This window comes from Sinohyriopsis cumingii, chromosome 15, assembly GCF_028554795.1.
Source record: "Sinohyriopsis cumingii isolate HCF-2022 chromosome 15, ASM2855479v2, whole genome shotgun sequence".
In the NCBI taxonomy this organism is placed as follows: Eukaryota; Metazoa; Mollusca; class Bivalvia; order Unionida; family Unionidae; genus Sinohyriopsis; species Sinohyriopsis cumingii.
In genome coordinates, this window is record NC_142975.1 from 122,666,930 (window position 1) to 122,684,576 (window position 17,647).

The 17,647-nt window shown below is 34.4% G+C and overlaps 1 protein-coding gene across 2 annotated transcripts in view; it reads left to right on the forward strand.

Annotated features, from left to right (window-relative positions):
• The window catches only part of LOC149782640 (RNA-binding protein fusilli-like), a 52,450-nt gene extending 37,302 nt beyond the window's left edge, over positions 1–15,148 (forward strand). Inside the window, exons 10-13 of one of the 2 annotated variants that reach the window (XM_089934135.1) lie at positions 4,388–4,645; positions 5,387–5,648; positions 6,200–6,492; positions 9,598–15,148. In XM_089934135.1, coding sequence (XP_089790261.1) covers positions 4,388–4,645; positions 5,387–5,648; positions 6,200–6,492; positions 9,598–9,756 — 972 coding nt within the window. In that variant the 3' untranslated portion in view covers positions 9,757–15,148. The remainder of the gene's footprint in view (positions 1–4,387; positions 4,646–5,386; positions 5,649–6,199; positions 6,493–9,597) is intronic. The other variant, XM_089934136.1, reaches the window with a different exon arrangement.
• Positions 15,149–17,647: the final 2,499 nt, after the last annotated feature.

Sequence of the window (17,647 nt, forward strand, 5' to 3'; positions counted from 1 at the left end):
GAACTGGAAGTTAAGTAGTTAGGAATCTCTTCTAATGAAATTTAGTCTGCGACTTCACTGAGCTCAAAAAACGTAATAACAGTTGGAATACAAATTTGGTTAACATTACGGACTGCCTCTGCTGTGTATAATGGATGACCAACGACTTGTAAAATGGTACTAAGTTACCCCGCTTGACGCTTACCATTAAGAGGTTAGTGTTAGGGCTGGTCGGCTTGGTGTCAGGATAATGTGACTGGGTGGGACATGATGCTACATGTCTGCGGCTTTATGCCCCAAGTGCTAGACATCACTATCAACCACCACACTGCCGACATCGTAGCGATATGACTGAAATTGTTACTGTTATGTTAAAAAATTAAATCACACACACACACATACTTGTAATATGGAAATATAAGGAAGTAAATAATATGTACGACTATAACGCAGTATGATTGGAGACTTGGATCTATTTTTCTTAGTGTTGTAATTCACAGAAAATGCTATGATTTTGTTTTAACAAAGAATTTGAAAAGCGACCCACCACACGTATTTTATCAGATGAAACTTAGAATTTATCGGTGGTTTTTTATTTCTACTTCACAAGATTTCTTTTCAAGTTTGATAAAGAATAATAAAAGTAAAAGTAACAGTAGTATAGTGAAAATAAATCCTATTAGTATTTTGTTCCTACGCTTTGTGTTTTGCGGAAAGGCGTTTAATACAATTTAATAAATAAATAAATAAGCAAACGGCGTAATTAAGGTATTTATATATTTGTACGTCTTTTATCATCATAACTTAAACATATTACTTTTGAATTTCAATTTAGTGCCATAAACTGGTGAGCAGCTCCATCCCAAAAAAGTTATTATTAATTTTGTTAACGAAGCGTAGGAAAAGTCATAAGTTGGCTATTGACAGAATTTTAACGCCTCCGTGTACTGTTTCCCTTTCTGCACCAATTTATTACCCGAGTAACATTTTGTCTTGTACATTTTAGTCAGTTCTGGACAAAATTTCCTTACAAAGTATACATATTTGAAATATTTTAAAAAAGATTTTTAATAAAATTGTAAACAAACGCATGCACAACGACAAAAGGTGATACGAGATATTTATAGCGAAAGACTTCGGAATTCGTCTCGTGTCAGTCTTGAATTTTTGATTTTTGATTACTAGTGAAATTGCAATTTAGACTATACGATGGGTATTTGATAAGTTCTGAACATTTTTTTCAGAAATGTTCTCATTCTTTGAACCTGTCAGTAAATTTATTGCTGATTGATAGACAAAATCGCGTGCTATAAAATGCTACCCAGCGGCACGCACAGCGCCGGAAATATATATGTGTGTGTGTGTGTGTGTGTGTGTGTGACGTAATATAGGTAAATGACCGTGACGTAAAAATATTGGAGAAAGCTATTCTGCAATGGAGCAACGAGCTTGCTGTAAAATTGGGGTGCACTTAGGGTCCTCTCTGACGGATATCAATGTCGACTTGTGCAAAGTTTACGGAGGTAATTCCGTTCATATGCTACACATGTGATGGGGTTAAATCGTTTTAAAGATGGTCGCCAGTCCATATAAGACAACCCACGTTCTGAAAGACCGTTGTCTGCGATTGGCGAGAGTCAAGTGGCTACTTTGATGAGGTAATTTATAAAGACGTTAAATACACAATGGAAGATAATTCAATTAATACGGGCATTAATTTGTCAGCTGTTTTTAATATACTGACGAAAACGTTTGAAGCTCAGAAAGGTTTGTGAAAGATGGATCCCGCATTTGTCGATGGTTAGTCAAAACCAGGCTCTCGTTGAAATCGCCAAATATGAAAAGACGGATTACATACGTTTAAATGATATTGTCACAGGCCGGGAAACACTGGTGCACGTTTCTGAGCACGTCTTAATCGAATATAATTAAATTTCGATCAGAGAAAATGAGCAATGAGCAGAGATCACAAAAATGGTTCCGCGTGGTCAGACAGTCCACAGGGTTGTATGCGTATTAGTTTTCAAAGCAAAAAGGCCATTACATCCAGGTACCTGTGCCTGGCTCTACTAGTGCAAATGGACATTTTTATGCCTCCAAAATGTATGAAAAAAGTTGCTGAACAATACCTATCCACGCATCCGCCCACCGGTACCTGATATATCCATATACTCGATGGTAACAAACAGGTGCATACAAATTACTATTGTGACAGACTTCTTGAAGGAACATCACATCCTATCTTTGCCACATTCTACTTACAGCCCTGTCTTAGCTACAAGTGAATGTTTGTTGATTTAGTCATAGATTAGGTGATGGGCAGACGAATTGAAAGCGGTCACGCGGTTGGAAGTGCAGTTTGTCAGTTTATGAACAAAATACCAAAAGGTGTTACAAAATGGCATTCAACACTTGGAGAATCAGACGGAGAAAGCGTGTGGAAGCGCATGGCGAGTGCTTCGGGGGCGGGGTGTGTGGGTGCACTGACGTTCTGTTCAGAAATAAAGGACTTTTTTGTACAGCACACTGATTATTCAGACCATTTTTAATACCCCTCGTACCCAACGATAGTGGTAGGGGCATATGGTGTTGTACTTGTCAGTGCGTCCGTTTGTCATACTTTAGTTAAGTTGTGTATTGTGTAATGTCAGGTTTTGTGGTAGGGTATCGTTGTTCATGAACACATTTCTAGGTTTTTAAAGGAATATTTGGCACTGATCTTTTTGCCACTTTAAAAATAAATTTGATTCGAGTAGTGAACACTGAATTGAAGAAGTTATTATTCTGGAGTCCCTATACAGTGTCTTCAGAATGTGTTGAACTGTTCGAACTAATAGTCATTTTCATAGACATTGCTTTTCAAATTCTTCATCTTCAATAGACTAGTTTATTTTCTGACTCATTATGAAACTATTGATGGTTACTATCAAGTACATAGTATATCTGCATTATACTTTACAAGTTTATAGCACTATCTTTTTTATACAGAAACTTATTATGATGAAGTATATGTTGAAGTAGCCCTCTATAGCACCGACGGCTATAATCTCTAAGTAGCCATATGTAGCACTGAAAGCTGTCATACTGAAATTGCTTCATATAGCACTGAAAGCTGTAATGTTGAAATAGCCACCTATAGCACTGAAAGATGCCCTGTTGAAGTCGCCATCTATAGCACTGAAAGTTGTCATGTTGAAATAGCTATCTGTAGTACTGAAATCTGTTACGTCGAAGTCGCCTTCTATTGCACTGAAAGCTGTCATATTGAAATAGCCACACATAGCACTGAAAGCTGTCATGTCGAAGTCGCCCTCTATAGCACTGAAATCTGTTACGTCGAAGTAGCCATTTATAGCACAGAAAGCTGTCATATCGAAGTCACCATCTATTGCACTGAAAGCTGCTACGATGAAATAGCCATCTATAGCACTGATTACTCTCGTGTTCATGCATTTTCCATTCGTATATAAAAAAAATATTTTCATTATAAATTATAAAATTTTACACCAGAAATAAAGCATGATTTTGTAAAACTTGTCTCAATTTACATATTTCTTGTGCAGGAAAATGTTGTCACTTAGAAAATCTTCCTGAGTTAAATTTTTTTTATCGAACTGAATAAACTGTTCTAGTGGCCTAAGTGGTTAGAGCGTCCGCCTCAGATGTGGTAGGTAACGGGCTTGAACCCCGGTCGAGTCATACCAAAGACTTATAGAAATGGTACTAGCAGCTACCTCGCTTGGAGCACAGCATTACGATGTTAGTTCCAGGACTGGTCGGATAATGTGCATGTTTGTGGCATGATGCCCCAGCACTAGACATCACTATAAACTTCCACACTGCAGACATCGTATGGATATGATTGTAAAAATGTTAAAGCTATGTTAAATATCCAAACTCACACACACACACACACACACACACACACACACACACACACCAAACTGAATAACACTCATTGATCTATGTGAACCTTATGAATAATTCACGATAACATAGCAAATGGCCGCAGGATATAATGATACTATTTGAATAATTCATGATAACATGGGTAATTGCCCTTGGATATTAAAACTTTTGAACAACTAACATAAACATAGTTAATTCCCCTTGGATACAATTATGCATTTTGAAAAACTTGTGATAAGATAGCTAGTGGTCATTGGATAAAATTATACTTTTTGACATAGCATACATCACTCATATATACTTTTTGACATAGCTTTACATCACTCATATTATACTTTAACGTGTACAAGTAAAATTTGGATAATTATAATTGCAGTTATTTGTTTTAGCTTTAAAAGATACAAGATGAATCATTTATCAATAATAATATGCATTATGACAATATGTACAATTCCTCCGGTTAACGAAATTTATTCGTTATTTCAACACATATTTGCAGGTGTTAAATCGAAGTATGGACCCCAGAAATCCTGACCCTCACCCAGAAGCCACCTTGCCACCCCTCATTGCCCAGCTCCCGCCCCAAGTCACGTTACCATACATCCCTCAGAGCTTAATCACAAGTGGAACTCGGAAAGACTGCATTCGCTTGCGGAATCTTCCAAATGGCTGTCAAGTGACTGACATTTTAAACTTTCTTGCGGAGTTTTCCCAGTTCATAATCTACCAGGGTGTCCATATGGTGTACAGTGCACAGGTATGAACTGAAATTTACATTAATGACTTGTCCATATGGTTTACAGTGCACAGGTATGAATTGGAATTTACATCAATGACTAGTCCATATGGTGTACAGTGCACAGGTATGAACTGGAATTTACATCAATGACTAGTCCATATGGTGTACAGTTCACAGGTATGAATTGGAATTTGCATCAATGACTAGTCCATATGGTGTACAGTGCACAGGTATGAACTGGAATTTGCATCAATGACTTGTCCATATGGTGTACAGTGCACAGGTATTAACTGGAATTTGCGTCAGTGACTAGTCCATATGGTGTACAGTGCACAGGTATGAACTGGAATTTACATTAATGACTTGTCCATATGGTGTACAGTGCACATGTATGAACTGGTATTTGCATCAATGACTAGTGACATTGTCCTTTCAACCTTTTAATGACAAAAATTCATTTTTTAAGAAGTAAATTATTTGCTTATTGTATCGTTAAATGCTTGCATTCAGATAGTCTTGTTTGATAGTTTATGAGACCGAATCGTCACTGATGATGATGCTTATTGCATTCTTTGTGAAAGAATATGACTTTATTTATGAATTAGATGGATAAACATGTTGAGGTAGAAAACCTACTTAGATCTGAAAAAGATCAAGGTTCAAAGCAAAGATATGGTTGGCTTCTGTTTTTGGCTTTTAATAATTTGAACATCTTATGATCATTAGCTTATATCATTTCAACTTTGTTGCTTTGGTCAGGGAGAGCAGTCAGGCGAAGCTTTCATTCAGATGGACTCCGAGGAATCTGCTCAGCTGACATCACTAAACCGTCACCGACGTCAGATGATCTTTGCCAGCAAAAAGCGGATTATTGATGTCATCCAGTGTTCCGGAGAAGATATGAACTTGGTCTTGACAAATGGCATTCCCACTGCCTCTCTACCTCCGACAATGGTGCCAACTATGCCGACCGTTACTCTTGCCCAGCCACAGTTCATCCAGAGGCCAATATTCTCTCATAGTAAGTAACATGGCATCAATGGCAAAGACTTGTCTTCATCAGTGTCTGATGGAGCAGATAGTGTGACTCAAATATCATGGACACATTTTTATAGTAGAATACGTATTTAATTTAAATTTGACAGTAATGAATTCCTGCGATGGAGCATTAATCTGCATGAGCTTCTTTACTCTTATCATGGCTAAGTAATGAGGATCATCAAGACACCTTTGCATCTCTTTGTATATGACACCATGCAAAAAGAAACATTGCATCTTGTTAGTTTAGATGTTGGCTGTGCTAATGGATTGACGGTGCATATACACAAAGGTCAAAGTTTCAAAAACGGCTTTGAATTTCACGGATAGGCACATATCAGTTATCCCATTCAATGGTCACATCACTAGACATGGGGAACCAAAAACCGTAAAATGTATATTGATTTTGTTTGTCTTCATTCTTTATCGATAATTGGTAAACATTTTTTTATCAAATACTTTTTACTGTAATTGTTAAACCTGTTTTCTTATAATAATCAATGTAATTAAAAAACAAAATTTTTGTTCTTTCAGGAGCTACATTCATTCCCACGAGCACATCCCTTGCCACGGCATTGCCGTTAACTCATTTTTCACAACACATTCCACATGCTGCATTGCCTCCCACAGTCACCCCCATCACACAGATTCCACCGCGGCCTGCCACCATGTTTCCACAGATCATATACTGGTACCCTACCCCACCTGTTTCTCCACAGACCTATTTCACTCCAACTAACACTGGACCTTCCCTGGTCGTGATGAGGGGAATCCCTCATAACGTCACCGTGCAAGATATTTTAAACTTTTTTCAAGGTTTTCCAGAGGTATGTCATTTTTATGGAAATCATTTCACATCAGGGTTTAAATTTCTATCAAAGTTTATAAAATACTCAGAAAGTTAAGACGACTAAAACAGAACACATTCATAAAGATTGCCTACCTTAATTGCCATATACTGGAGATAAAACTTTTTATTGCATATATAAAATTATAATGTATTGAAAATACTAGAGACTATGCTCTTTATGATATCAAGGTCGACACGCATGACAGTCAAATTACCTGAGGAAAGCTAGCATAAAATATACGATTAGAACAAATTTATTATCCTGCAATATATTTGCAAACCATTTAATGCATTAAAACATGCAAAAGTAATGTCACATATAAATTGTGAAAAAAGATGGAAAGGAACTTTTGTTTCTAAATTTTGTATTTTTAAAGGCACCAATAAAGTCATGTTATAATTAAAATAACTCTTAAGTTCTACAGATATTGTTAATGAAAAATGTGCAAAACTTGACAAAGCTTCATGAAAGATATGTTTTTAAGAAGAAAACATTCTAGAAGCAACTTGGGCAGGTTTAGGATATAGAACTTTATCACGACCAAGGATGGGTCTAAAGGTAGGTGTTGTGTGATGTACTATACAAAGTGTTTCCTTATACTAACTCGAGAAAGTTTCTTGGCCAATATATAATTCTTAGCTTACATATCTGTCAGTATTTTTTATATAATAACTTTCTATAGTGTTTGAAATCTTGCAATTTCTTCCCTGTACTCTAATGTAGACAGACTTTCAGCTTGATTAATCAAACTAAATATTTTATAGAAATAATATATTTAATCCTCTTGGTTGCAAGATCTTTCCCTTGTTGTTTGTAGTATGCAAATTAATTTGATTGAAATATATGCTTCAGAAGTCCAACAGTTATGAGGATGTGTATCACTATAAAACTGATTAGTTCTGTCATATTGGAAAATAACTTGATTTTGGTGCACACCTTTTCAAAAATAATCATTTCATCATCAAATAAATACCTTTAGTTCATGCATGTTTGAATAGTGACCCAAAAATGTAAATTTGTTATTGAAAAGTTTGTCATAAATTAAGATTATTAGAATATATATTCCTGTGAAAAGACATAAAGAATTTTGATAGAAAATGGTTAGCGGGTGAATTGGGCTGCTAGACTGGATGCATAACAGCTACAGTAAATTCTAAAGCCGATTACTGACACAGAATAAACTCCGTGGTTCATACAGATGCATTTAAAAGGAGAATGATCTGTGTGTTAAATCATTCAAGAATATTGCAGCTACTTTTATGTAGATTTCAGTGTAGAAGTTCATTTCCTTTTTGGGTAATTTTTTTTTACTAATGGGGCATTTTATTTACGCACGTGATCATCTTTTATCAATTAGAAAGTCTGTCATATGCGCGCTGTAAATGTTGCGTTTCTTTCCTTGGATGCTCATTTCATCATTTATTCAAACTTTCATTAGCACATAGCAATTTCTACTTATAAAGTTTTTTTCTTTTGATCTCTTTAATCGAAGATCATAAATTTAACACTGAATGCAACCCTTGATGACAAAGATCTTCCAGTTGTTTCAATAAGTGAAGAAATGAGTTTCCTGCTTCTTTTCCTAAGTGATATGTTCTTCTTTTAGACTGTTATTTCACCACTTCTAATTCGTAAATAACATTCCAAATTTTAACAATATATACTTTGAAAACTATTTATTTTTTCCATCTATCTTGCTTCCATAGAGCATTGTCCTTTTTAACGATGCACTCTGCACTTATGTGATAATTGTTATTACACTTCTTGCCTATTGTGTATCAATTCATCTTCCATGAGACGGATGACACTAAACATAAGAATGCATGCTCAGAAATAAAGGTTGTCCAATATGCATATATGTGCTCTTCAATGGTAATTAAAGTAGACGAGTATGTCCTATTTACAAGTGATAATTCACTGTATAGAATCACAATCTACTGAATCTTAAAGAAGCACAGATGGAAACTTCAAGTTTCAGGGCATATAATAAAGAATTATGAGGTGATTATTATGGATAAATTAAAAATAAAGATCCACAGTAAAGGAAATTGGAAAATATTTATTAAAATTGTGAGCATGAATGATTTTATAGAAATTGCTGGAACAGCAAATAAATGCATTAATGCAAAAATGCATTCCAAATCGTCAATATTTCATTAATTTATTTAAAAAGAAGTTCATCCATTGTTTCATGGTTTAAAATTCAAATCTGTTTTATCAGTACGAGTCGACAAGTGTTAAGGTCAAATATGGGTCATTATCTTGATTAAATGGTGGAATTAATACCATCAGAGAAGTGGACTTAACAATTTACACATTGTTCTACAAGAAGCATGACTAAACTACTTATTGAAGATTTTCTCCATATATAGCTGTTATAGCAGATAAAATGAACATTTTACCATGATACATTAATTTTTATTTCTGCTATACATGTACTTTTGTTGGCAAATATATGCAGGGTAGGCTGAGGCTACAAATAAAAGCAGTGATAATTTGAAGACACATGTGGAAAATTTACTTGTGTATTCAGTAAGATCTGATATTGTACACTATATCTTTGTTAGATATTGCTTCAACAATCGTGAGAAATAATAGACCATTTTACAAAAAAGATATTTAATGTTGATCAGAAATATTCTCTAGCCTCAGTGATCATCAAGTTTGCATGTAAGTTATATCAGTAATACAGTATTCAAGTCATAATTTCATACCAGTCTCTTATGTGTCATGTCTAAATAATAGTACAAAAGTCCATATTAAATGTGATGTTTGATGAACTAGTCCGAACTCAAGTACACAGGATATTAGATTTATTTTACAAATGGATATCTCTTAGCAGACACTCATTTTCCTATTGACATAATTTGCTTTGAAATGTATTGCAAAGATTAACAGAACATTTTCTGGTACAATATCCTTTTTATCCTGGCACTGGTCATGAAATCATTAAAACTGAAAAATAATTTCACACATTACATGAACTATTTAATAATGTAAAAAGAAAGTATTCATTCTATTTCAACAAGTAACAGTGATAACTCAAATTCTCATTGTAACAAACTGCATTTCTGCATGTAGGTGACCCCAGAAGTAATTCAGTTCCAGCAGACTGCAGATGGGCGATCCACGGGTGAAGTTTTGGTGACATTTTCATCTAGGATTGAAGCAGAACGTGCCGTCATCGAACGAAGTAGACACTTGATGGGAAACAGACTAATTGAGCTTTTTGTTGCCTAGACCAATTGTTTACTTATTGTTAAAATTGTCAGTAATATATTAGTAACCTTTGATGTTTCAGGTCTTCTCTTATGTGGTTTTTTTTTTGTTGGCATCGCTAGAGTAGTGTTTGCAAATCATTGTGCATTTTAAAGATTATTTGCTTTTTGCATTACAATAGGGAATATGGTGATAACTTCATTAGATGTTTCTGGACCCATCTAAAAACCTGACAACCTTTTCAGATAGAAAAAATTCTTAGAAAAAATTCTTAGTTCTCTCAATTTTGTTTTCTTGAACAACATGTGCATTATATAATTGTTACAGATGCAATGCATGGCTGGCATATGCAGTCTTCTTGTCAGATATTATCACAAATCTGTATTTCCATTGCAATAATGTCATTTTTCAATGGCATCATTTTAATGATATAGTTATAAGCAAAGATAGGTATCATTCCTGACATATTTTTGAATATATGAAATGTTAGTTTTATGCTCACCATTATTGTAGAAAACAATATATCATTTTCATATTGTAGGATATCTATATGTGTAATGAAAGTTATATATAGAACTGATTCATTACTCACACTCTTGTATCTCTGTGTGCAACAAAACACATAGGTAGGACTGAATCATAAATCATACTGTTTTTTGGGTGATAATGTTTTTGACTTAACCTTGTCCTCAGAAAAGAATATGACTTTTTAATGTTTTAAAGTTCTACTTGAAGAATGCTACATCTTTTAATTTTGTTTGTATTGTGGTTTTGAATGTAATAGTTTGTAAAACCTCAAATTCAACGAAGTATCCCCGCCAGAAAATTGATTATTCACCAGAACTATCAATAATACATAGTCCTACCATTACTCACATGCCTTGTAATATTCTGTCTCATGGACAAGATTTTTTTTCTTGTAAATATGTATGTAGCAGGAATTATTAATTAATAGTTATAAAGTTTTATCTTATTTTTTGTGTAGCTAAAGCCATGACTGATAAAAGTATTAGTAAATTGTAAAGATGTAAATGTGTTTGCATGCCTATAGCAGGGTATATATTAGAGAAAGATATAACAATGAAACTTATTGATCTGACCTAAGGTAGATTTATATATTCTGAAGGAAGATGTACCTTTATGTGAGTGTGTGAATGTGTATATATTTTACAGTGACTGTAGCTCTTGGGCATTTGAGATATGCAACAATTTCATACAATTTGTGAACTTCTCCCTTTAAATCTCATCAAATGTTATTTTACTTTTTTATGGCATCTAAGTGATTTTCATTCTTGATTCTTAACAAGTATCATATTTATACTAGATTTATTGGAATGTTTTATTAGATGTAGAAATATTAACATTTTTATCCCTCCCGGTCGGATATTTCAAAATGCCAGATACCCCTTTTTGAGCCTCCATATGGAAGGTTGTCTACATTTAAGCAGTTCCCTTAAGTCTTCCACTTGAAGATACAAAATTACAAGTCTGAGTGTACTTAAGGAGCTGTCAGTGAAAAGAAAAATCCAGAAACTTAGTTTATAAATAGCTCAGTATCTAGCATTCTAATTACTGGTCTATTCCGCTTTCAAGCTCAATTTGCCTTGCTATATTAGTCTTATGCAAGCCTAAAGTACGTCTACAATCATGAAATGCAATTAACCAATATGAAACTTGCATTGTATCAGAGTTTATTATGTTCTAGTCACATATTCTAATTTGAGAGTATTTCTGAGAATCAAAATGTGACTTTTATTTATTTTTATAGATTTATCTTGCATCTGCCTTTAAATGTGTTCAGAAGTACTATATTCCTGAATATAGAAGTGTTTTATGAAATATTAAGTATGCAAAATGATGCCAATAAAAACCAGAAAAGTAAATGTGTCCCAACATCCAACACGCAATGTTGAAATGCTTGTAATTTGTGGTTCTTAGGTATTCTTAATGTTTTTACCTTAGATATTCCACAAGATGACAAAAAGAACTTTGAGATGATATTCTTGTTACTTGTACCTGGCTTTGTGCATATAAATTCAAATAACTTACCCAAAATTTTACAACTCCAAAATGTTTCGGACAATCATTAGTTCATAGTGTTCATTAATATGTTTGGAGTCATTCACTTTTAGAGTTATCCAGGTAGGATTCAGATAATTTCTTTGAAGAATATTGAACAAGACAGAAATATAGAACTGTTTTGATTGATTCCTCATTAACTATGTAAATGGATATTTAGATATACTACAGAAAATGTGTAATTCAATTGTTCAAAGTATTGTATATTTTTCCAATGTTGTAAACATATTTGTTATTATGTATATAGGAGGACCTATCTGAGGTCATTAGAAATTTAATTGTAAAATATTGAATGTATAATTTCTTTATGATGAAACTAAGTCTGATATATTGTATGTAATAACATGACATTCATTTCTTCATACCATTAATATTGTGCAATACACCTTTGTCTAGGGTATACATTGAATACTGCTGGTATTAAAATGTTAAATATCTTTATCTGGCTGTAATACCTTGGGGTCTTTGTTATCGTGCCTTATAGAAATATAAAAATACAGATGGAATCTCGATTTAGAAGATTCATTGACTCTTTGAATGGATGTAATTGATTCTGGAAATTTACCCTTAAATGAGTGAATGATTATACAAAATTTTAAAAAAATATCTTATTGAATGGCTGAAAAGTTTCATTGCAAATATCAAGTGGCAATTTCATTTGTAACCATTGTCCTGTATACATTTTTCTTTTGTAACATATTTATCTCTTATGGAAAAAATACCATGAAAGTTACTTCAGGGAATGGAAATAAATGGACTGTAAACTACACTGTGAGATCCAATTTAATCAGTTTTTGATAGTAGAACCTATAAAAAAGTAATGTGTACCCGTGTCTAAATGATATTGTTTTTTCTTAGATGCAGCAATAGATTCAAGCTATCCATTGGCTAGCGACTGACATATCAATACATATCATTCGGTGTTTTTGCTGTGGATGTTGTTTCTTTATTGCTGAATGAATGTAAACATCTTAACGGGAGCCCAAGGTACATCATGTATTCTTTATGTGCTTTACAAAATATGGCTTTATGATTTTGTCTCATATTTGTATGACTACCTGTATTGAGAATTGTGTGAGTTTTGAGGCCAGATTGAGCAAAGCAAAGTTGTGTACTGTACCACAATCCAAAATTGTTTATTTAATAAATTTGGCCATCTTTTGGCAAACACTTCCCCTTTGGGCCACATTTTGGACTTGTGCAACAGCTCACACTCAAAATAAGGCCTAAAAATTCGCCCTGGAGTGGGATAGAGAGGAAGAGTGGAAAAGTGAGGTAGAGTGCAATAGAGAGGTAAATGTATCAATGTTAGGGAAAAACTCTTTTGCATGAAAAGCCAATGTATTTTTAGATCTGTTGTCATCACATGATGCTAAATATAGCAAGCAGTCGGTGTGAAAGGGCAATGTTTCAAGCTATGTAAGCTGTATAAGATGACCTATTTATTATACAACTGTAGACTTTCAATGAGGGGAATATTAAGTTTTCTGAACCCGTCGACCTTTTATTGACTGACACGAAGCAAAAGATGAATATGGCTGGTTTACTGGTTGATAAAACTTTACCTCTGTTAAAACACAAGTTTATAATTGTTTTGTAACGAGATTTAGACAAAAATGTATCTTTATTTGTTTTAGATTTATACAAATACCATTTTAGCAGAAGAACTTTGTGATGCTGTGTGAACGTCAATGTTGACATGCCCACGCAATGAGTAAAATGACTTTATGATATGAAGAAACATAACAGTAAATAATGACTTTGAAAAGCGATCAAGTCCATGTGTGTTTGCATGTTCGAATTTGGACTTGGTTTCTGCGTACAATGTATGCAAATAGTATTTAAAGGCTATTTGCTCTTGAACAAAAATACAAGACAAATGAAAAGCACATTTTAAATAACATTACCAAAGGGAATTACATTTTAGGTCATCTTATGCAACGTGTGTTTTAATGGTTTTTGATTCCACTTCAGATGTTTCCTTTTGTCACAAATGAAGTACAAAATGGCTTCTTTTCAAACACTCTTAAATTTAATCACATTTCTTCTCACATTACTTCACATTCTTTGAAGTAGACATATATATCATTTATTATGCAATAAACAATATAGAACGCAATGGTGGCGGTTTTGGTTGTGGTGTTCTGGTGGTGGTTGTTGCTTCGTCTTGTGTTATATTTTATTCCCCGTTTTAGGTTAGCTGCGCACGTGTTGGGTATCGTGTGTACGAGGACATGGTGTCATCTTTCTGTTTTTAGGGCAACATAGTTGTCCACTGTTACTGTTGTTTTAAAACTGGTTCTGGTTTTAGAAGCACTATGCACTTTCAGAACTGTAATATTTGTTTTTTCACTCCTTGGTGGTCTGATGGATGAAATGACTTCATTCAGATTTATTTATTCCTAATTTATTTTATCAATTTTTTTTATTAAAGGCATGTAAAAAGACAGATATACTATGTTATGGTCTTTTCTCCTTGCTTTCTGTTTCCATTAAAGACAGAAAAGATTAAATGTGAATTTTATTCCATGATGTTGTACCATGATCTCAACCATGACACCTAACACATGCATGCGCAGCTATACCAAATATACCTTCCGTGATTCAGCGCTTTTAAGACGCCATAGATACCAAGGTGATGGGAGTTTCATGCAAATCGTTTTTAGGTGAGATCTCGCTTTGAAGCCCAGGGATCCGGACATACAAAAAAAAAAACAAAAAAAAAAAAAAAAACGATTTAAGGTTTTTCCCCAGGTCCAGGCATTTTTTTTTTAAAACCACTGTCGGGTTAGCTTGCGGGGATTGTACCCCTGTATTTGTGGAAATGCATGCTCCTCTGCATGAGTTTGGGTTACTGGTCTGATTTACCTTTGACTTTATAGCGTTAACCTGGTTGATGGAATATGGGATATCATTCGTAAAGTATGAAATGAATTTAAAGTGTGTTAAAATGTTTATTAAGTGTGCAATATATCTCTACAGAGCCTTTCAGCGGTATTCAAACGAAGCTAGTCAAACTTCCAAAATATAATGTACTTGTTTTTAAAAAAATAACGGGAGGAAAAATACAATTCATCTCATTTAGTTTCACATATCCTTGGTAGCCCAGTTTTAAATTTACACAGAAGACTTGGCTATCAATGTTTCGTTTTACAATTTCGTTTTATTTACAACTTTGATGAGATTGTGTATATATTTATATATATGTGTATGTGGACATATCGGCGCCGTTCAGATGCCTCGGTCCTGTTGTTTTTAATGAAACTATTGTTGCTTACGTATACAAATGTATAACGATTAATTTATTGAAATAAATTTTTATTGTTAGCTGTTATCATAAGATTTTGAAGTACTTCAGTGTCTTTTGCTTATGAAATTCTGTCTTCGTTACTTGCCATATTTAGGCGCCGGTAATCAAAGATTTTTTTACACTTTCCAAACCTATTCCATTCTATATTACTGTATCATATTAGGCAAATATCATCTGTATCCGTGACCTTTGTTTTTTTATAGGTAGATATTCTCAAATTCTTTTGGTACACAACTGCTAATTTGGACGATAATCTACACTAATTAAAAGGTGATGTCACAAATGGTTAATATTTAAGACAGGCTTTCAAGTGGCTGCAAAAATGCGCCTTCTGTAAAATTAATCGTTTGAAAATATTTGGTATTTACTGTGTCTGAAACAGCGCGTGTACTATAGGTCACGTTATTTTTTTCAGAGAAGCCTGCAGTAGCTCAGTTTGCAGATTGTCAGACTTGTAATCCAAGGGTCGAGGGTTCAGTACCTGCCTCAGTTAGTTGTCTTGGTATGTCAATGGAAAAGACAATTTCCTTTATGTTATGGCCCCCATTAAAACCAACCAAAACAAACCGCAAAACCTTAGTGGTCTTTCGTTTCATGCAGGCTGCTTATTCTTTCCATAAAAAGCGGAAAATATTGCTAATCTGTCAATGGCATATTTCTGTAATGGGGAAGACAATGATAATCTGACAGTGTCATATTTATACAATAGGGGAAGATAATGCTAATCTGGCAATGACATATTTATACAATAGAGAAAGATAATGTTAATCTGTCAATGACATATTTCTGTAATGGGGGAAGACTGCTAATCTGGCAATGTCATATTTATACAATAGAGAAAGATAATGTTAATCTGTCAATGACATATTTATGTAATGGGGGAAGACTGCTAATCTGGCAATGGCATATTTATACAATAGGGGAAGATAATGTTAATCTGGCAATGACATTTCTATAATTGGGGAAGATAATGCTAATCTGGCAATGACATATTTATACAATTGGGCGAAGGTAATGCTAATCTGGCAATGGCATATTGCTATAATTGGGGAAGACTGCTAATCTGGCAATGGCATATTTTTATTATTGTGGAGGACGATGCTAATCTGTCATTTTTTTCTATGATAGGGGAAGATAATACCAATCTAGCAATGGTATTTTCCTGCAAAAATAAAAATACCCATAACGGCTTACATTAGTGGCTATCTCAGCTAATCAGTAGAAATCAACCTGTGAACTCTTAGACCTGTTTCACAATAAGACCGTTGATTTCATAATGTAGAGCTGCCTGGACAATTTTAGAAACAAAGAAAATATTTTTCTTAACCATGAGTTGATATTCAAAACAGATTTGAATCAAGTAGATCACCACATGTACACTAGACCTCATGGTCTTCGTTTTAAACTGAATTATTGCGCGACTTACTGACACGTCCAGTTGACTAATCCAGTTTTATCCCTTACCGGTTTTCGTGAAGCGAATGAGCGGGCGCAGTAGATGACCAAGTAGCAGTTAAACAAGTGACATGTGACCAAGATTTCGTGTGGTGAAAAAATATTAACGCATACATACATACGCACACCCTCGCATTGGGGCAATAGTTACGCCTCTCTACACAATGGGAAGACAACCGCATCGTGATCTGGATCGGCTGTAAACTGACAGTTTAGATGATGGTTTGACCAGGTTAGACAATTTGTATAGATATGACTTGTCACTTTGATGCTCTTCGTTCTGCAATTCCATAAACATTCGTACTCGGTTGGGTCTTTAGAATCTTTCAGGAAGCATTAGTAAACTAAATGGGTCCCTAAACCTGTACTGATACCCAGGGCCCCCCACCCCCCCATCCCGAATTTGCATGTGCTATAAAATTGCTGTAGCCTATATACGAAAATTAACAAGCCCGTCAAATTCCCCCATCAAGTTTTGCCCCCCCCACTCCAAGTTTTGCCCCCTCCTGAAAAAAGTTAAAATGACGCCACTGCCAGTGATATTGCTGGACGGATTTGGTTTGAGTTCACCCATTCAATAAATCGTTTAATTGGTACAGACGAGATTTTCCGCTACACACCAGTATCAAAATTTAGACACTCACCAGTAACTCTAGTTTCGGAAGTTTGAATAGGCCTTTCGGCGATATGTGTAGAATATTTCTGGAGCAACTCTTTTGAATATAAACTTGTAAAACACAACCCTACACTGTCGATTTCGAATTTCTCGGCTACATGCGTATGTTCCACCAGATACAGCGACCAATCAGCTGAGACATCTGCTCGTTCGCTCCTTTGAAAGTATCTCCGTTGCTTTGGTCATGTGAATCGATCTGAGGTTACCTGAATTTTGAGATTAATTCAATTTCGACAGAGTTGAAGTTACCACGCCGTAATCAACAACACAAATTATATAAAAATCAAATTATTTTTATTCACTACTAGAATTGGCGCAGGCTGAAATTTTCATGAAAAACGTTTGAAGACATAGTATGTTATGACTATTCGAACTCTTAGGATATATAGTGG